Source organism: Cornus florida, unplaced genomic scaffold, assembly GCF_030987335.1.
Source record: "Cornus florida cultivar Cherokee Brave unplaced genomic scaffold, ASM3098733v1 CherokeeBrave_3.0.0_Hap2_Chr05, whole genome shotgun sequence".
NCBI classification, from domain to species: Eukaryota; Viridiplantae; Streptophyta; class Magnoliopsida; order Cornales; family Cornaceae; genus Cornus; species Cornus florida.
The window spans coordinates 84,344,398-84,366,789 of record NW_026775575.1 but is presented as its reverse complement, the minus strand read 5'-3'; the positions used below and the strand labels follow the sequence as shown (position 1 = coordinate 84,366,789).

Genomic DNA, 22,392 nt, shown 5'->3' with positions numbered 1-22,392 from the left:
GTCTGGTCCTATTCTGAAATCTACTGGGGCTAAAATTGCTTAGGAGAAGTGTTGTCTACCTAAAAGAGTGGGTGGTTTGGGGTTGTCCAACCTCTCTACATGGAATGAAGTTGCAATCATGAAGCAATTTTGGAGAATTATCAATTCAAAAGACATGCTATGGGTTCAATGGATAAGTACTTACCTGCTAAAGGACAGATGTATTTGGGAGGTCAAAGTGCCAGGCCAATGCTCTTGGAGTTGGAGGAAGATCCTTAGCCTCGGAGACAACTTCAAACCCCTTGTCAATCTAAAAATTGGGGATGGGAATTCCATCAATTTCTGGTTTGACAATTGGAGCCACTTAGGTCCTCTGCATCAACTGGTCTCACCTCATCAACTTTTCCAATTAGGACATGACTATAACGACCCTAAATTGAATACCGAAAATAATTAAAAAAATTTTAAAAAATTTCGGCATGACCTCCTCTAAAAATGGTTGTACAACAACCTGTTCAAATGAAGAAAAAAAAACAACGGCCTTTCAAGACCTATCCAACCTGCACCAATACACAATACAAATGACATATAATGCATTCCCCAATACTACAACATCAATAACCTTCCCAAAGTAGCCCATCATCGTCATCCCCTTCAACTTAAGCATTTACATGGTCTCAGTTTACAACAAAAATAATCAAGTGTCTTAGTTATGTTACAGGGCAATGATATGCAAAAGTAAATACTCTTTTACATAGTTTGAGACAATACAAAAAAAAAAAAAAAAAAAAAAAAAAAAAAAAAAAAAAAAAAAGGGCTAAGATACAAAATATAACAAAATACAACTTCTAATCTTCTTCAAGCTTGCGGGGGATTGTCATCCGCCACTTCATTTCCGAGCCCTAAAAAATGTTAAATAATAGGGGTGAGCAAAATTGCTCAGTAGGTAGTGCCTAAGGCACACTTCTTGAGACCCCGTGAATCCACACAATGAATAGGAATAAGGAAATTAGGATCATACCATGCTGGGAGTAAAAGTATAACTATGATACCTCATCATTAATCCAATACCACAAATAAATATGCCATGCACTGACATGCCGTGCCATGCAATATCACTCCTCATTTTCCCAAAGCCATTTCTATTATCATTTCCAAACCGTTAGTGAACCCGTCCCATGGCAACTCCATGGCGGCACGAGAGGAGGATTGGCCACTGTCCCTGACCCATGACAACTCCATGGCGTCATTTGGGGCCAGGTAACTCAACCACACTAGGGCGGTCTCCTTAGCCCCCTCTAGGCCTCACTAATGCCGCGGTCCCTAGGCAACTCCTAAGCGGCCGGGTTTTTCACAAAAATCCATTTCAAAATTCTTTCCCAAAATCCATTTCATTTCTTTCAAATCAATTTTTCCCATTCTTTCCCAATGAATGCATATATGTCTTATGCATTTCAATGACGTACCAATTTTTTTATTTTTTATTTTTTATTATTATTATTTTTTTTGTTACAAGTCAAATATTTACAATATACATCCCTTATAGGAATATTCTAGAAATTTACATCATGCTTCAAAATCATAAAATTCAGCATATAGATATGAAATTTAACATCAATTTAACATGGTCCTTTATCACATAACAACTAACATGTATATATACATATCTCATATACAACATATAACAAATATGAAAATAACAAAAATTAGAACATAAATTAAACAAAAATTATGAAAAATAATTCACCAAAATCTAAGAGATTATGGATTAAACACCCCTACCTCAATTTAAGCCAAAACCCTCAATTTCTACCTCAAACCCTCAAAATGGGTCAAGATTTTCGGACTCCCTAGGTTGCTCAAATCTAAAATTGCTGGTACACAAGTGTAGAGCTCGCCGTGCTCTCCGTTTTGCCGCAAACGACACTTAAAAACACTAAGAATTGAGAGAGGAATCAAAGGTTGAAATGGTGGAAAATAAGAAAAGAAGAAAGCAGGAAGAGAAAGAGAGAAAGAGCTTTGCCCGAGTCTAAAGAGAGAAATGGCCACAAAAAAAAATAATGTATGCTTATATAAAATGTGCGTAGTGCTTTGTGGGGCCCACTCAAAACAAATCTCACTTTTATACTTTTGTAAAATAAATAAACATTACATTCTCCCCAACTTAAAAAAGATTTCGTTCCCGAAATCAAGTCATATCTGTGGAAGAAAATAACGCTGGGTACTTGGTGCGTGATTAGCGCTGAAAAGTGCGTATTTAAACCCCTTAAGCTTAAGCATTCTAGTACCTTTATCTATCTTACTCTACCGTTTTAGATTGATTTCGTATTATTTCCATTTTCAAGCATTTATCCCGAAAATAAGCTAACAAATAAGAGCTTAATTGAAGCAATTCTGGGATTAAACAAAGAAATGAGCAAAGTGGAGAAAGAAAGAAGCAAATGAAGCCAAAAGTGGGAAGCAGCAAAGTTCGATCGATCTAACTTCAAGGTTTGATCGATCGAACACTGATCGATGTTAGCACTTCAAGATAGATCCAAGCCTTAGCCCAAAAGCAAAAAGTCCAAAGTTCGATCGATCCAACACCACCCTTCGATTGATCGAACACTTTTGTCCTTATTCAAATGATTGATCCTATCCACAACTGTACTACCCCACTACAAGAAATGGTGATATTAAGGACAAAAAAAACTGTCCCTATAGGTGCCCAATCCGTCCCTAATACCTTTTTGGGACGGCTAATGCAACCGTCTCTATATATAGCGTCCTAAAAGGGTTTTAAGGACGGACTAATTGAGACGGAATAAAACTCCGTCCCAATTGAGCATTAGGGACCGAAGATAATTATCCATTCCAATTGAGCATTAGGGACGAAATTTTATTCTGTCCCAATTGAGTATTTGGGACAGATGTTTATGCCATGTCCCAATTGAGTATTTAGGACGGATGTTTATGCCATCTCAAATTGGTATTTGGGACGGATGATGTATTTTTTTTATTTTTTATTTTTTGGCATATGCTATATTCGATTCATAGCCTGCTATATCCATCCATTCATAATCTACATGCTATATCCATTCATAATCTACTTCTACACAAACTAAATTTAATGTCAACACTAATAATAACCATTAATTAAAATATATATAGGTAGTTCAAATCACACTTCCAGCAATTCTCAAAACAGTACCAAAAAACATCATATATAATTCCAAAAAATTAGTTTCTAATCAAAAACTTTCTTCACATTTTGTTTTGATTCTTCGCAAGACTAGCCACAGTTGTTTTCAAATCATTTATGAACTCCATCATTCCATCACATATTTCTTCAGCTTCTAATTCTGCCACCAATTCTACACTATTGGCATTCCTCTTACGTCCTCGTGCAGCCTTCTTTCTATGACCAAACCCACGGAAATAAGTACCCTTTCCTTTTCCAAGACAATTCTCCAATATTTGTTCATCCACTGGAATTGGACTACTAGCATCCACATTAATAGATTTCTTTGATTGGGCCACCATATTATCCTGCATTTTGAAATGTCAATGAAGTAATTTAATAGAGAAATTGATGCAACCTAGATAAGTAATACGTAGTAATTTCTATTGCTTTCATCAAGAAAACCAATTTTATTTGGAATTAAGGCAAAACTGAAGCACTCTAACTTTAAGGATGATGAGAATTTTAGTTCAAATAATTGAAAAGAGTGATATGTTTGCTATGCAGTGGTAAAAATTTCTCCGGTAACATCATTAACACACAAAACAGAGTTACACAAAACACAGAGACGTCATGGCAAAAAAATTAAAGGCCTAAGTCACATCTCTTCTCTACTCGATCATACATGATCAGTAAGAATAGCCAATTAAATAGATCTGATGCTAACGAAACAATGCCAGATCCATCATAAAAAATGTTGAATGAAAATGAGAGTTTTTCAGCATGGTTAGCTATTTGTGATTGTGTTGTGTTTACTTGGCCTCTTGGGATTCAGCCTGCCTTAAATAGGCACCTAAAGCAGCTTTTCTGTTTATTTCACTTGCCCAAACACAATCCCTCAAACAGCCCAACTCTTGATACTTGCGCCAATTTGGAATAATGCTGACTTAGTTGATAAGGTGAGCCATGAAAGATGATGGAATCAACTTTAAAACCAATGCACAAGCATTACCGAACAAATAAACATTTTGTAACAAATAAACATTACCAAACACGCTTCCGAATATAATTCAAACCATTATATAACAAAACATTACTTATTTTGTTTCGGGTTAAAACAAAACATTTTGCCATTGTTAATTTCTTTCTCTCTTTTTATTTTTTATTTTTGTCTACAATCGTGACTCCTAAAGAATTGGTCACACACAAAAGATTTCAAACCTGAGACTTAAATCTTTATGTCTGTTAGCCAACTTTATGAAGTCTCTTATGCCTTTGTTATACTCCTCACTACCCCTAGCATGACGATGAATCCAAGACTTATCCATGTAACTGGTTTAGCAAAAACAAAATCAATTATGGATACACTAGAATTGATGAATTTTGAATATATATGTGTATGTATAACTCTTTCAATTTCCTCATCCATGGTCCTATCCCATTAAGGTTCCTTTTTTGTTCCTTTTGTGTGTGTCATTTAAAAGACTGCAACATGATATTTTTTAATTTATGAACAAGTTAAAACAAAATTATTAAATGAAAACTACTCCAGCAAGTAATAAAGAATGACACATTGGTGCACTCTTAGCTAGAAATCAAGCATGGTTGCATTTTGTATTAAGGAGAAGAAATAAGGTGGCTAGCATTTTTATCACTTAAAAGATAAAAGACAAATAATCTTTTACTCATTTTTAAAAGACCACTGTCACTTGCAAATTTTAGAATTATTAATCATTTGGAAAAAGTAAACTTTTGTCATTACTTTTATATTTTATTGTAGTGAATAACAAAATTATAGTAATAGATCAGCTAATTCTAACCCAACATAAAAAAAAAAAAAAAAAAAAAAAAAAAAAAAAAAAATCCCATCCCTAGTCCCTCAATCTTGTGTTACAACACAAATAACTTCTAAGGACTCCAAAAACAAAACATACAATCAATCAATACACTCCAAACAATTAAGAATCCAGAATTAATAGTTAATATAGTATTACTTAGGAAGACCAAAAAAAAATAATTAAACATATAGAAGTACCATTATTAGATATAGATTTTATGCAATCATGATTAACTAGAATGGATCTCAAACTAGAATGAACACGAGATCATACACTCAATGAAAATAATCAGAATTCAGACCCATCCAACTCAGTATCAAAACACAATTTTTTTGTTTTTTTCTTGGGGTTATATATTTAATTCTTACATGCACAAAATAGATCATTTACAGGCAATGCGGCTTCAAGTTGAACAACACTGTGAAGTGTAAACAATGAACCCCTACTTAAAAAAAAAAACAAACAATCCATCCATTAAAAATCCTAAGCACCCTATGAAATATCCTTAAATAGCAGCTAAATGAATAACAACTGAAAAGCTTAGAGAGGAAGAAACAACAGTCATAAACCTTATGGAGATAGTGCCAGGTATAAAAATCAATGAGAACTGTAAACCATCAATCATGTCCAACATAATGCAACTGGTTAGTTAGGGACAAATAACAATGAGAAAAGTACTTCCCCGTGATGGAACTGTTCACACACTTGACATCCATACGAATGAACACCAACCATCTATAAGCAAGAACAATAAGAGCCAGATGACAATAAAGTAAAACTTAGTCTAGTAGCAGCAGCAAATCTCAATGACAGCAAAAATAGCACTGTAAATAGACCTCTAACGAATAAGAACAGAAAACCTTAAAGATTGTTTAGATACTCTTCGTTAGCTAGCTTAATTTCATATTCATATTTGATTGTTCAATCATGACATGTATTGTATATACTTAAAGCTTATATGTGCATGTTTGACATCCAAATGTTCTAAAAGCTCAAGAATTTAAACTTATCGATCACCTTCGAGGATGTGTTCCGAGTTCGCTCTAGACACAAGTAAACAACCATTTCTATGAAAAATTAAAAAGATTTCATAACTTACATATGCTTTGCGAGCATCATCATTAACCCATCCAATTCCTTCCTTGAAATGTGCATTCTTGTACATTTTGATGGCAGGTCCTAGGAGATGATCCTCATTCTCCTTTTTCGTTTACAGCTTTGCCACGCCTTGGAACTTCTCTTGAAGAACCTGAAAAATAAAAGTCTTGGTAAATGTGAATATAAAAAAATATCACCTTCCACTGCTGGACCAACTTTTAGTAATTATGTAAGGATCTTAGTAAATGTAAATATAAAAAAATTTCACCTTCCACTGCTGGCTGTGGCTGGGAAGATGTAGGAGCATTTTGGGCGAGCCATTGTGAGATCTCATGGAGCGACGAGGTTCATTGGACGCCATAGTAAATTGCAGCAAAAGGCGAATAAAATCTTTTATAACAAACTGATAAATTAGAGACTAACAATTAAGTAGGAGGGTGAAGGATTAAAATAACCAAACAAGAAAGAAATAAAAAGGCAAAAAGACATAAACAACACATATTCTAAAAATGTTCAAGTACTGAGTACTGAAGGTTGTATTTTGTCTTCTTCTTTTTTTTTTTTTTTTCTTTTTACTTTCTTTTTCTTTCTATCACATGGTTGTATTTTGTTGAAACTTAAAAAAACTAAAGAGATTTCCAAGAGTCATACATTGGACTGGACTAACAGAGATGGGTTACTACTAAATTCTATTTATACTCTCTCTTAGAAACCATATATGTATTGTCATCCAAAAAAGTAAAAAGAAGACTACAAAAAAAAAAAAAAAAAGAGGCAAAGTTACCTCGACATTCAGTGTTCTCTGTTTTTTATTTTATTTTTTATTTACTGTATCTCCAACTCAAGAGGCATATATGGTAGCTAGAGCTCAAACTTATTAGAACCACATCCCCCAACACTGTAAACAAATAATAATTAATTGACATAGAACTAAGGTTTAAGTTCACTGAATTCCTTCTAATAATTACTATAAATTAACATAGAACTAGAGCAGGATCCTCTCCTCCATCATGTTCTTTACATCAAAGTATTCTTGGTCGATCTGATGGAAGTACTTGAACGGAGAGAAAGAGCTTAAAAATTGCAGTGGTCAACAAAACTGCAAGCAATATTGACAGACACTGTGAATGACTAGGACACCTCTACTAGGTTTAAATTCAGATCAACAACAGTTGGATGAACTCGATTCTTATGAAGAAGACTCCTCATTAGGTCGATTCTTCGATCAAATTTACAACATCTTAATATAGTTCCAGATGTAGAAGTTTTTAACTACTTCTGGTATTAGCTATATGCTGATAACTTCTATCTGTTTATTGTTTTAAAATATTGATATCTTGTGTATCTAAGAACTACCAAATGGAGCTATAACTTGCAATATGAAAGACATGCCTGCAAAAAAAAATTTGCTATAGATATGAAAGAAAAGCTTGTGCTCTAAATCTGTTATTTAGAACTTTCAGTCGGTCTGAAACAAACAGAACTTGGCAGCATTAATTTGTAAACTTCCTGATTATTTAAAATTCAAAAGCTTTTCAGTATGCAGAAATCTTATACAATAATCAGACAAAAAAATTACAGCAACACATATAAGGAAAATCTAATGTGATAGGCCCAAAGCCGAGAATCCCAAACCCCAACCCAACCCGAGACAAGGAGAGAAAGGATTATCTGTAACTCAAAACAAAATAAAAAATTGCTATTGATTTGAACCGTGAAAAGAGGCTTTCTGGGAAGCAATTCCGTAATGAATATGATCGATTAGGAACTTTGTACAAAATAAAGATATTGTGCAAAGTAACTAGGGATTTGTAACACAAAATAAAAAATATTACGGAAAAGGAAAAAACAACTAAAGATTTGTGTGAACATGTTAAAATACAAAACAAAAATAGTAAGGAAATAGAATCGAAATCTCTTACCTGCCAAGAAAAATCAAAATATGTTGTTGATATTCAAGAACATGTGATAGATCAATAGGCTTTTGCTGCTCTTGACAAATTAGGGCACAAATTAATTGAGAGATAAAGAGAATAAATAATTAGGAATAATCGAAGAAGGTATGGAAAGAGAGAGAGAAATGGTATGGTTGCAGAGAGAAGGGGTTGCTGAGAGTCCGCATCTATGGATTACATAGAGAACGCGATATGGCCATGGGGTTAGAGAGAGTTTTTGCGTTGAAGCTGCCGGGTTCAGAGAGTGTGTGCTGAAGAGTGAAGAAAGTGGGTTTTGTTAAAAACCCAAACGACGCAGTTTTTCTTTTTTTCAATTGTTATTTTATTTTTTTATTTGGTATTTATAAATGAAGAGAGACATAAATGATTGACACGTGTAGTATTAATTAGGCACGGAAAAGCCTTTGTCCCTACACATCTATTTTCCGTCCCAAAATCCAATTTCACCAAAAAAAATTTCCCCCTAAAATTGTTGGCGCGTTTTTTTTGTTTCCTTGAAATAGGAGAAGCTGTTGGCGCGCATTTTTTTGGGTTACTTGGGACGGCAAGTCTATTCCGTCCTTAAAACCTTCCTTTTTGAGACAGAATTTAATCCGTCCCAAATTACCTGTCCCAAATGAACTTATTTCTTGTAGTGCTCACTAACCACTTTTGTCCTTTTTTCCAAAAATATTTCCCAAAATATCTCGGATTTGTCTTTGCCAAAAAGCTCAACCAGTTGGATCGATCCAGCCTAAGTTCGATAGATCTCAGCCAGTTCGATCGATCCAAGTCCAAGGTTCGATTGATCGAACTTCCTCTAGTGCGAAAAAGTTAAATTTCCAGCTTGTGCAATCCGTCCTCTATCCAATCATTAGAGAATATTCTTTGCACGACCCCAGCTCATTTTATGTGTTACTTGACCTACCTATAAAAGGAATATGATGCACTTTTTGAGAGAGAGACAATTCTAGGGTTTATTCTCTTGGAGAGCGCTTAGAGGAGCGCTTAGAGGAGGAGGAGGCTAGAGACACCGTTGGAGTTCTTCATCAACAAGGAGTAGATTTCTTCCATGGAGTTAGCCCTTGAGGGTTGGAGCAACATCACCATGAGTGGCTAGACATCCTCTTGGAGCTAGAGTTAGCCCCAAGCATGCTTTCTATATTTTAATCTTGTGTATTATTGATAGATTAGTGTTGTAATTGATGTTTTGACATTTTGATATATATAGATCTTATTTATTCAATGATTTATGTAGTTTAATGTTTCCAATTGATCATTTCATTATATCCATATGTCTATGTATGCTAGGATAGATGTTCATGTGCTTATCTCTAGATTTTGTATTATTGATGCATGTCTATGTGTATTGATGCTATAGATTTAGAGATTGTCAAAATATAGTGCTTAAAAGAATGCTCTTGTGATTTTCTTGATGGTTCATACTTATTCCTTGATGGATTGTGCCTCTCTCCTAGTTTATTTTCATGCTAGTAGTGTAGATGTAGTGTAGTTGTAGTGTAGTGTTAAATGGGAGGACAATCTATGGTTGTTGTTTGATGATCCAAGCTTTTGAATACAAGAAGCATATGTCTCTAACCTTGTGTTGTATTTGGATTGTGAGCTTAATGAAAGAATTAATGACTTGTTTTGATCTATTGTGCCTTTCACATGTTGTTTAGACAATATATGCTTCATTGCTTAGATATATTATGCCTTTCACATGATGTTTAGACAATACATGCTTAACTAGTCATTCTTGCTTGTTGAATCAACCAAACACACACACACACCAATATTGCAACACACCATTTGCCCTCATTAGTCACTTGTCAATGGTATAGAAATGTATTGCTTGGTGGTGATCTCTAAACCCCAAGATCTCTCTCTCTCTTACTTACTCTTAATTACATTCTTTTGTTATCACTTAGTTTAATTTAGTTGCTCTCTAATCAACCAACCAACCAATTGTTTAATCACTCGACCTACTAACCCTAATAACGATTCCACGACCTTGTTCGATCGTCACAATCCCTTGGGACGATCCCTACTCTCCCTATCTATATTTATAGTGAAAGGTAGTAGTGGCTTATATAAATGTAAAACTCTTGGCCCTCGCCTTATAATGCACACTCTTAAACTTAGTGGTAGTGCGGCCTATTGATAACCGTGTCAGTTTTTGGCACCGTTGCTGGGATTGATTGATTTAATTTGGCAACGTCGGATTTGTGGAATCAATTAGGATTAGTACTCTTTTGATCGTGTCTTTACTTTATTTTTATTTTTCTTTTTGGTTACTTATTGTGTTGTTCTTACTTGACTAGGTGCATTGTTGGAGATGAAGCAAGCAAAGGAGCATTCAAGCTAAGCAAGCAAGGAAAAAAGTTAAAAATTCTAAAAATTTGCTAAGCTAAGCTTTAAATTTGGAGTTGAAGTGCTAAAGGACCTTTGTGAGCTCTTTCTTTACTCAATCCCTTAGTTAAATCGTCGGTCCACGTGGATGCTTGTTTTTATTTGTTCTTTGCATCATTGTTGTTAAAGCATGGGAGTATGAATTAAGTGTTTATGGAAGAAGTCTAATTGCATTGTTGTGAAGGCATAGTGTTTGTCATTCTTTGTGCTTGTTGTGTTTTGCATTGTGCATACATGGACTTCGTTCATTGAGACCCACTCTTGTCCCTCTTAATTTGCATCTTGAATCCGTAATTAGAAATCCTAGGGGAAGAGGAAGTTCAAATGGAACCAATCTATCAATAGATGACCATAATGATGATCATGTTGAGGACCTTGGTCACATAGACCAACAAGGTATCCTTCATCCTAATGTGCACAATGAGAACATACAAGTACCATTAGGCATGCCTAAGCCATACATTCACCAACCACCACAACAACAAGGCCAAGCTCCATATGGAATGCCAAGGCCAATGTATGCACCATAACCTCCCATCATCAATCAAGGAATTCAAAACCAAGGTGTTCATGTTGCACCTCAAGTAGCTAATCCACCTCTTACTTTAAGAGACCATTATATCCCTAATGAGTATAATACACCTACATGCATCCAATTGCCTCCATTTAGCGCACATCATTATGAAATTAAGCCACAAACCATTCAAATGCTTCCTAACTATCATGAACTTCCAAGTGAAGAACCTTACAAGCATTTGGATGAGTTTCTTGAAATATGTTCCACCGTAAAATATACGGACATGCCGGAATAGGTTTTAAGACTCAAACTTTTTCCATTCACCTTAAAAAACAAGGCAAAGTATTGGTTTAACAATCTTAGGCCTTTTTCAATCACTTCTTGGGCAGAAATGCAACAAGAGTTCTTGAAGAAATACTATCCGGTTTTTAAGACCAATACCATGAGAACCTCAATTCGAGAATTTTCACATGGGGATGAAGAAACGTTTCATGAGGCATGGGAACGCTTCAATGAGTTACTTAGGAAGTGTCCACATCATGGCATGCCCAAATGGCAATTAGGTCAATACTTCTTTTAGAGCTTATTGGACAACTATAAGGGTATGGTTGATGCTTCCATGGGTGGCTCATACATTGATAGGCATGAGGATGACGTGTGGCGTCTTTATGAGAGTATGAGTGAAAATTCTTTGCATAGAATACTATCATCCAAGAATGGTAGAAATTCACAAGGTAGGAAGAGTGTTGGCTTACATCAAGTCGACCATTCAAATGAAATAGTCGCCGAAATGAAGTCCTTATCTCAAAGGTTTGATCAATTTTTGATTAACCAAAACTCGGCGAACCAAGTATCTTCCTTCCCTGACCATTCTCATTGTGTATCAAATGAAACATGCATGACTTGTTCTAGTGTTCTTCATTCTACTTCTCATTGTCCTCACAGACAAGTGCAAAATGAACCTAATGAACAAGTCAATGCAGCTTTTGTGAACCAAGGGAACAATCCTTATGGTACTCATTATAATCCAAGTTGGAGGAATCATTCGAATTTCTCTTGGAAAAACCAAGGAGAGTGCTCAAATCCTTCCTAATGTGGTTTTCAAGGAAGTACATTTCACCTCCACTTTAAAACCAAGGATCCCAAGGTTGTAGACCTTATCAATCACAAGGGAATCAATTTGCTAATTCTCATTTTCCCAACCAATCTTATTCTCAAGGTAATACTAGAAGTCCCGGCTTTGAAGAAAAAGTTTTGAATGCTTTGGGCACTTTAGAGGCTAACACACAATTGTTCCATTCTCAATCTCAATCTATTACGAAGCTAGAAACCCAAGTAGGGCAAATAACAAGCACTCTCAATGCAAGAGAGAAGGGAAAGATGTCTATTAACGCCCCACCTAAGCAACAATGTGTTGTAGAAACTCATTCCTCATCGAAAGGCCACACCATTGAACATGTTAATGCGGTGACTACCTTGCGGAGTGGTAGGATTGTGGACAATCGAGTTGAAATGTCCAATGAAGAGAGTGAACAGGTGCAACCTCAAGTTGTCACCCGTCCCGTTTCACATTTCATTCATCCTTCATTGCATGTACATAATCTTGTGAATGAGAAAGTCTTGAAAAATGTGTTTGAAAAAGAAGTTTTGAAAAATGATGTTGAAAAAGTTTTGTTGAAAAATGATTTGAAACAAAGTGATTTAAAAACTTCTTGTATTGAAGAGAGTTCAAAAGAAAATTCTGAAAAAGTGTTTGAACCAAAAGTTCTATTTTTGGATGCCTTAAAAGGATTCATTTCAAAAGACAAGCAAAAGGCAAAAACCAATGAAATTATGGAAATGTTTAGGCAAGTGAAAGTTAATCTTCCACTATTGGATGCAATTAAGCAAATTCTGGCTTATGCAAATTCTTGAAAGACTTGTGCACCCAAAAGCGGAAGAACAAGAGCCAAGCACCAAAAAAAGTGGTTTTGACCGAGCAAGTAAGCTCAATTTGATATCATTCATTTGATACAAACTATGGAGCTTTCCCATAGGGACTTGGCATTTGCATGATTCTGGAGACAATGATTTATTCCTTTGTTTATGCTGAATTCAATGACCCATTGTGCAACATTTATCCTAAATCTGTGGCCTATTCTAAATTATGCCCCAAAAAGTTTAAGGAATTTGCCTTTCATATTTCTATTGAAATGTGTCACAGACTGAACTATTTATCAAGTTTGAGAATGATAATATTGCATGCTGATAGTAGACTTATATTTCTCTTATTCAGCACAGGCATTATCACTGCTTGCAATTCAAATGTTCGAGCTCACTAGAGTATTGTGGCTACTAAGGTGCATTGCAAAGCCAGGATATAAGTTTGTTAACTTGTTCCAAGCTGAGAAGCTATCAAAAGATAGGAACTGGTTGACGGCATCAGCACTGGGCTTTGGGTTTCTTATCTTGTTAGTTTTCATTACTTCACTCCTTGCTGACCAATTGATAGGGCCCAAGGTTGGTTTAATGAACTATATATTCTTTTCCTTGATGCTTTCTTATTTACAGTATTTTATTAAATTACAAAATGGAGTTGCATGCTCCTCATGTTTACTAAGTTTCTTACAAGATTGTGGACAGAGTGTTTAGAGAATGTATATATGTATGCATAAGTTCATCTTCATATATGACCAGTAAAGGCGAAAAAATTCCAAACCCTATCCTGATTCCCAGTAGTTTCATATTGTTGGAGGGAGTAGCTTGATTTTTAATGTCAATGACACAACCATGAGAGAGAGCATTAAAATTTCAATTTCTAATGCAAGGAAAGTGATGAACCAGAGAGTGAATATTTCATTGGCAGAATAACATTTATAACGGTACACGCCACTCATTGTTGTTTCCTCAATTCCTCCTTGTATATTTTAGGATCAACTGTAATGTAATATAGGACTAAAGTTCCCCCTTTCTCTCTATTGGTTGGACAATTTAATATCTGTCACAGTACATAACAGAATTTTAGTTTTGCACCCAGAACTTCAACTGGAACTGTATCAATAAGATGAACCTCGTTATTAAGCATACCAATTTTTCAATTAAATCTTTATGTTACAATTGTTAAACCACTCTTTCCTGGGGGAACAAACAAGGACATTGCTTGGAAACTTGGAAGGAATGGGGGGCTGGGGAGTGAGGAGTAACCGTCTTTTGTGAACTATTATAAATATGAAGTGGCATGCTGGCCTACTTTACATAGCTAATTCTTCTCGATAGTTCTCCAATGAAAATTTGTCATCATGATAAAATTTTATAAATCCCAATCCCAATAATAGATCATTTTATTGCATGGTGGTTTGTATTAATGAGTTTTAACCACTTAATGTATATACTTTACTATTTCAAACCTTTTGAGATGTTTGACCTTACACAGTTGTTGGCCTTAATATCTTAATTTTATTAAGATAGTAGAATTTTTGTTATATCTTACCATACCAAGTCAATGTTACAAATTGATCTTTCCCCTTTTTACTGATGTGGTGCATTACTAATGCGGGGTGATAAATGATTTCTATATGAACTGAGGAACAGCATATTATATAGAAGAATTATTTTGATGGGGATGTTGATATGGTAATTTAAAGTTTTGGGAGTTTTCATGGCATTTTGATTTTGATTTAAATGTCAAAGTGAAAGCCACCTTGGACCAAGTTATTTCTTTTACCCTCTTTCTTTCTCATATACTAATCTCATTTTGCTAATCACTTAAAAAAAACTCACATTTCTAAATTTTGACTATAAATCCTTACTTGAGGTTGTGTTCCACCCACTAAAAGTATAGAGCAGAAACAGAGCAATTGTGTTTTGAGAAGTGAAAATGGTTGTCTTCCAAAAATTTTATCCAAGAGGGCTTGGAAGAATAATTTTGTACTATAATGCAACAAAAAGAACAACAAAGCCTTTTTCCCAACTACTTGGGTCGACTAATAGTTGTGACAAATGTTTTAAGCTGGCTATCAGGCTACTTAATGCAAGAATCCACTTTTTTCCAGCCTTGGTAGCTACGATAAAGGTAAGGCACTAAACATAACAAAATCGGTGTTTCTAATTTTCTATAATGATGCTTCAAAATTTTTTCGAACGTTTTATATGAATGATAGTTTGAAAAGATTTTTAACTGAGCTTCAGGAGTTTAAATCTATATCTGTTTGGACTGAGGAACCTAATGGTGATAGGAATGACTAGGTAGTTTGGGTTACTTCACCTGATGGTGAATTACATGTGGGCGGAAATTGAAATTTCTTCCAAATCCTCTTCCTTCAGTCCCTTGCGCCCATTTTCTTTGGTTCTTTACTATTTCAAACCTTTTGAGCATGTTTAACCTTACTTAATATGTGAAATTTTTAAGAAAGTAGAATTTTGTTATGTCTTACTATACCAAGTCAATGATGCATATTGATCTTTCTCCTTTCTACTGATGTGGTGTATTACTAATGCGGGACTGATAAACGATTTGTACTGAGGAACTGCATATTATATTTTTCTATATTGATTGAAGAATTTATTTGATGGGGATGTTGGTATGGTTCTTTTAAGTTTTATGATTTTTCATGGCATCTTGATTTTGATTTAAATGTAAAAGAGAAAGCCACCTTGGACCAAGTTAATTCTTTTACCGTCTTTCTCATATACTAATCTTATTTTGCCAATCACTTAAAAAACTCGCATTTCTAAATTTTGACTATAAATCCTTATTTGAGGTTGTGTTCCACCCGCTAAAAGTATAAAGCAGAAACAGAGCAATTATGCTTGAGAAGTTGAAATGGTTGTCTTCCAAAAATTTATCCAAGAGGGCTAGGAAGAATAATTTTGTATAATGCAACAGCAACAAAGCCTTTTTCCCAACTGCTTGGGGTCGACTAATGGTTGTGACAAATGTTTTAAGCTGGCTGTCAGGCTACTTAATGCAAGCATCCTCTTTTTTTCTCAGGCTTGGGAGCGGCTATATAAAGATAAGGCACTAAACATTAAAAAAATCGGGGTTTCTAATTTTCTATAATGATGCTTTGAAAACTTTCGAACATTTTATATGAATGATAGTTGGAAAAGATTTTAAACTTAGCTTCTGGAGTTTAAATCTATATCCGTTTGGACTGAGGAACCTAATGGTGATAGGAGTGACTAGGTAGTTTGGGTTACTTCGCCTGGTGGTGAATTACATGAGGGCTGAAATTGAAATTTCTTCCAAATCCTCTTCTTTCAGTGCCTTGCGCCTATTTTCTTTGGTTCAGTCATCACATTGCTTGCCACTCTTTTTATTCTGGTTGAACATCAAGAACCATTTATCTGCACCAGATAGGCTTGTCCCTTGAGCCCATTTTCCAAGGGGTTTGTGTTTTCTGAAGGCTTCAAGTTGGATCATATGATGATTCTTTTCTAAAAGTTGTGTTCTGAAAAATCATGGGTCATATTGCTAGGGAATTGTTGCTTGGCCTGGATGATTGGTACTTGGGATCAGTTTGGTGCCTAGAGTGGCTATAGCTGTTTTAGTGGAAGTTTTGCATGGTTTATGGAGGAGGTCCAGAAAGACCAGTTAGTATGAAATTTTTTGATATTTGGGCCATCTCCGTTGTCTGGAAGACTCTGTTCTGTTTGCGGCCTGTTATAGATATTGTTTTTTGTTTGGTTAGTCCGTGCTCTTGGTATGGAGTTTCTTGGTTCTTCTACAGTAGTTTTAAATCAGAAGAGGTACGCTTCCTCAGGTTAACTCTCCTCTGGTCCGGTGTGAAGGATATACCTTTTCCTGTCACCCAGCTAAAAGAACAGCCAAAGTATGACTCTTCAGTTTATGAGTTGGATCCTCCATTCAATCATAAGACCAGCAGTTTCTTTCCCGTGGACTCACCACATAAAACAGAGGGGAACATTTCCATTTCTTCTTCTTCCTCTTGCCATTTCTTCTATTTCCCTAATTACGAAGCAACTTTGCCACTGCTTAGGAAACATCAAATATCTCCCTAACCACTCTACAACGAATAAGGAGATGATTTTACAATGAATAAGGCGCTTCACTGAATGATGACTCATCAATTAGCTAAAGCATACTGAGTCTCAACTTTCCTTATTGTTTATTTTTCATTTTTTCTTCCTCATTTCAGATGACTTGTGCTCTTCAAGATTTATAGATCAAAGGAGACCAATTATGACAGCCTCGAATTTTTAAGCAGCTATGCAGTTTTTTTCTTATCAACTGATCTTTTTCTCGTAACACATGGCTGCAGGATGTGAACAACCCCATAATGAAGGAAATCCTTTCAAGTGGTTTCGTTTCTCAAACTGCCTGCATCCTTGTTTATTGCATCGTCACTCCCCTGTTGGAATAAATTGTTTACAGAGGGTTCCTTTTAGCATCTCTTACGTCCGGAATGAAATGGCAACAAGCAGTTGTCATAAGCTCAGCCATTTTCAGTGCGGCTCATTTCTCTGGTGAGAATTTCTTACAGTTATTCATAATTGGGACTGTCCTTGGAACCTCCTATTGTTGGACAGGAAACTTAAGTTCTTCATATCTTATTCATTCGTCGTACAATGCCCTCACACTTGTAATCACATACTCATCTTAATGTTTAATATCAACCAATTTTGATGTTCTGAAATTAGGTTATCCCTTGGACAAATGTGATTAACTTATGACTTTTGATCTTACCTCATAAATTGAGGTTATCAATAAGATTCTTCAATTTCAGGACTGATGAGTTTATAGCATTATAAATGTAAATAAAACCCAGTTTTCATTACATCTTAATGCTCACGAGTCTCATAAACGATGCAACTTGGCCAAAACTCCCGATTATTCAAGACTCTGGGATATATGCCAAATTAAGACTCGAACCTTATAATCCTCTCCTTTCCGCGCCTTTTATACACCTTCAAAGGCATGAACATTTACTATGTATGGAAACATATGATGATCTTTTATACATTTGCTCTACGTTTTAGATTATTTATTTATTTAGGTTAATAACAGACACCAACACAATGTCCTATGACCTTAGGGAGCTAAGCTTTATGTTTTATGTTTTATGCTTTAATGTCCTTAGACTGCATCAAATTGCCGTTACAACTAATTGGTCATTCCAGTGATAACAAACAGAGCATTGAAATGAGGGTTTAGGGCTCTTAGGCTTGGTGATCCGGTGATCGCCGCGGTGGTCGGAGGCACAGAAGAGGCAAGTCCCAGTCTTGTATGATCCTTCTGGATTGAGAATTGTCCAACCGCACTAACGTTGGAGTTGGTCTTGACTATGATTTTCGTCATGAGATCATGGAAGGTTGACTTACTTTTATGGTAATTGGCCCAAACCTTAGAATGTGAGAATAATTATGCTCAAAAATAAATCCATTTATTTTGCTAAGTATTTAATATAATAAGGGCAAATTATATGGGAAAAAAATTTGTTGTAAATTTCATGATCCAAAACATGACATGAAGTTTTTCTACAATTTTAATTGAAAAGGAACAACACTAGCTAAATCTGTGTACAATTTTTTTTCACGAAAAAAAAAAAAAAAAAAAAAAATGCCTATCATAAAACTATATAGCATAGAAACTAATCAGATATGAGAGAGAGAGAGAGAGAGAGAGACAAGCTAGAAATGCCTACAGGGATAAAGATGCTCGCCAAAATAAACCTACATGAAAAGCAAGTTAAAACATCATCAACAAGAAGAAAAAGCCTATTCCCAATTATTTGGGGTTGGCTAAATGAATCAAATATTTTCATGTCACTCTGTCTAAAATCTCATTACGTAAATTCTATTTTCTTGTATTCATGTTCGTATTGGTCATGATAAAATTTTACGTTGGTTGTCAAGCTTTTTAAAGCAACCCTCCTCCTTTAACCGATTTTGGAATTGGCTGTGTATTCATATGATTCATGCTTCTAGCAAAGTTTTATGTTAGTTGTCAAGAAAACATCATGCCAAACGCAAGCCTCCTCCTTAATTCAAACTTGGAACCGATTGTGCAAAAAAATATTAACAAATCAAAAGTTCCTGTAGTGTAGAATGCACATTTCAGTGTAACCTTACTATTATCCTTATTTCAATCAAAAATTTTATCTTTACCATTCTCAATGATTTTTTTTTGAAATTTTTATCTTTACCATTCTCAATAATTTTTTTTTTGAAAAGTATTTCAATATGATTATCCTATGATGGGACTAGTTGGTTGACAAATTGTCAATTCACTCTTTTGCTAATGAGAGACCACAAACTTCACGTGCACAATAATCATATTACTACTGTTCCTAAGAAATGTTTCAATTTAACGTGAGGACAGGACACACATCTTTTGACTTTCTGAGGATAATTAGAGACTTTGTCCCCAAGTTCGACCACATATTTCCCCTCGCATGAAATCCCGGCTCCGTCCACTAAGTTACTGCTTACTGAACCAATCACAAGTCTGCACATCAAGAATCCAATCACGTACTTACACCTCATCCCACAATATCACCCCCACCAATTATATTAGTATCCTAGATCGCGGTATAACGAATTCAAACAAATATCAGTGTAAATTGAGCGAACTAACCAATTAATGAAAACGTATAACAATATCTAACCTTTAAAAAAGAGTTAATAGAATAATAATAAATAGTTCAAGAGTAGATGTATCCTATTAATTTATGTTAGTAGGTGATGACATTATTGTGACGTCATTAAATATGATTATATCGTCATTCTCTGTCTACATAAATCTAGTCAAATGCATTCTACTATTGAACTCACTATTATTACTCTTCTTAATATGTAATGTTGAAGAATTATGACCTCCACCATTGTTGTAACTATTTCTACCACCATGTCTACAACTATGACACATTCGCTTCAGGGAATGCCACCGATCTGGTCAGATGAGATTGGTAATTTTACATTAAAAACTCATTATTTTGTTCAATCATTAATAGACATAATAAATATTCTGCATATCGTTACTATTTTAGTATTTTTTTTTTCAACATATAATCATTAATAATTTTTCTTCACATAACTTTAATAATGAGTTAATTTTAAACAAGATTGAATTATAATTTCAAAATCCTGCAATCACAGATGCATTCAATCCCATCAAACTTTTGAAAGAATTATAGTTTTTCAATACTTATATTGTTTCTTTTCAGAAAAAAAAAAAAAAATACCCATATGTTCCTTCAGAAAAAAAAATTACAGTGCCAGTGGGTCCTTAGCTATAGGTACCTTATAGTTAAAACGAGGATGAAGGAAAAAAATTTACTTAACGGACAATTAGAATCATATAAATAAAATGATATATATTTCAACATGATGTAATAAATAACTTAATTATAAAATTTATAATGAAAGCAAAATTGGTATACCAGTAAGGCGAACGCTGAAAGGAAGTAAAAAATACATCATGTATAGAAAATGGTTAGAATAGAAGTATAAACATTTCTCCGAATGAAAACCATGAAAAATGTTAAATACTTTATTTAATCTCAATAATAATAATAAAAGTACCATAGATAAAAAGGAAGTATATTGTTTTGTTACTTGAAATGATTAATAGAAACCTTTAAATAGCTCAAACATAATTTATTATTATTTTTTTAATGCTTGCCAAAATTTCAGGCTCCCAAAGAATAACTAGTGAAAATGACTTCAAGTCTTTAACTTTGTGATACTTCATGATCACAAAAAATATTGATTTTTTGCGAAATCTTATGTTTGCGAAATTTCAGGTTCTCGAAAAGTATCAAGTTAAAAATAAAAATAAAAAATAAAAAATAAAAACAAACTTAGCCTTTGCAAAACTTAGGTTCTTGAGGAATTTCTAGTGTAAATAACTCGATCTTTTAGAAAAGCAATTATAAAGTAGGCACAAAATTAACATCTACTATTTTACTTAACATTATAAAATATTTATATAATTAATTTAATTAGCTTTTGATGTGAAAAAAAAAAAAAAAAGGGTTTCTTCCCAAGAAGAGTATTTAATAAAAAGTATAAAATATTTATATAAGAGAGACCACGAGAAACATAATACGGGGAGAGAGAAAGATACTACAGCAACTAATACAAATTACAATACACTATACACACGCGCGCGACACCCATCACCGCTTACCAAACCAGTCTGCGTTTCAAAAAACCAATCAAGTATTTACTTGAATTTTACCTTCCCAAAAAAAAAAAAAAAAAAACAATCAAGTGGTTTTGACGGTTGCACCTCGCTCCCAAATTCTATTTCAGCGGCACACAACTTTCACACATTGATGGGACTATCAAATTCTATTTCGTCGCACAGCATTCATACAAATTTATTTTTTTCCCAATCGTAAAACATACACACCTTTTTGTCTATGTTTGGAGTCCAAGGGTCTGAGTCCAAGCATAGACAAAAAGGTGTGTGTTTATTTTACCATTCAAAAATAAATAAATAAATAAGAGTAATATTTTACAAAAATCCCTCTCATGAAAACCATGAGCTCTCTTATTTAGATCAATCTTGATGGCCAAAAATAAGTCTGTAACCCCTCCTACTCCAGAATGAAAGATCGATGTATTTCACTGGACCGAAAACCAGCATTAAAAAAACTGTTTCGTTCAATAATTAAATAAGAAGAGTTCATGATTTTTCTCCTCATGAGAGGGACTTCTTAATAATATTACTCAATAAATAAACAACTTCCAAGAGGTCTTATATTAAAATCCTCGTGGGTCAAAACCTTGCCTTACAATCGTGATTTATGGGATCATTGAGGGTATATATCTGAAGGGCATAGCCGCACCCTACCTTGACAAAAATAAAACAGGCATATAGTCGTACGCATATACCATACTATTTCATGTGCGGCAAGCATTCATGGCGCATTCTAACTCTGTTGGCAGGGATGATGATGTTGAATTGGATAAGCGTAATGCTTTGCTTTACAATGCTCTAATGAATCTAGATGTCGTCTACTGTCGAAAACGTGAACAATATCCAGACGGTCCATTGCACGTTCTAACCGATCACCGCGACACAGTGCTTCATATGGCGGCACACACCGCGAAGGCGGACTTAGTAATTCAACTACTAGAGATGTTGGGTGAGAATGAATACTGCAAACTTACCCACCAAAATGCAGTTGGAAACACAATCCTACATGAGGGCGGTGGCTTTCGACCAATTAGTCCCAGCAGCCAAGAGGATGCTAGAAATGGCACCTGCTGGGTTGTTAAGTATGCACAACCATTTAGGAGAAACAGCTCTTTTCAGTGCAGCCCGCTATGGCCAAGTTGGGATGTTCGCGTTTCTTGATACGAATATCGAAAGTGAAGAGGCGCGCAAGACATTTTATCAGAAGCACAACGATGCCACTGTGCTTCACACGGCCGTTATCTCAGGGCATTTCGCCATTTTGGTGAGTTCCCCAAGCAACTGAACATTTCATCGTCTTAATTAGAAGA

General features: G+C 34.8%; 1 protein-coding gene and 1 pseudogene across 1 annotated transcript; one reads left to right on the top strand and one right to left on the bottom strand.

The window, feature by feature from the left end:
• Window positions 1-11,385: 11,385 nt before the first annotated feature.
• Window positions 11,386-11,484, bottom strand: LOC132310619 (small nucleolar RNA R71; annotated as a pseudogene).
• A 1,680-nt stretch (window positions 11,485-13,164) lies between these two features.
• LOC132310275 (uncharacterized) lies at window positions 13,165-17,559 on the top strand. Its single transcript, XM_059808466.1, has 2 exons — window positions 13,165-13,437; window positions 17,199-17,559. The coding sequence occupies exons 1-2, from the start codon at window positions 13,180-13,182 to the stop codon at window positions 17,298-17,300; spliced, it is 360 nt and encodes a 119-aa protein (XP_059664449.1). The 5' UTR covers window positions 13,165-13,179; the 3' UTR covers window positions 17,301-17,559.
• The last annotated feature ends 4,833 nt before the right edge of the window (window positions 17,560-22,392 follow it).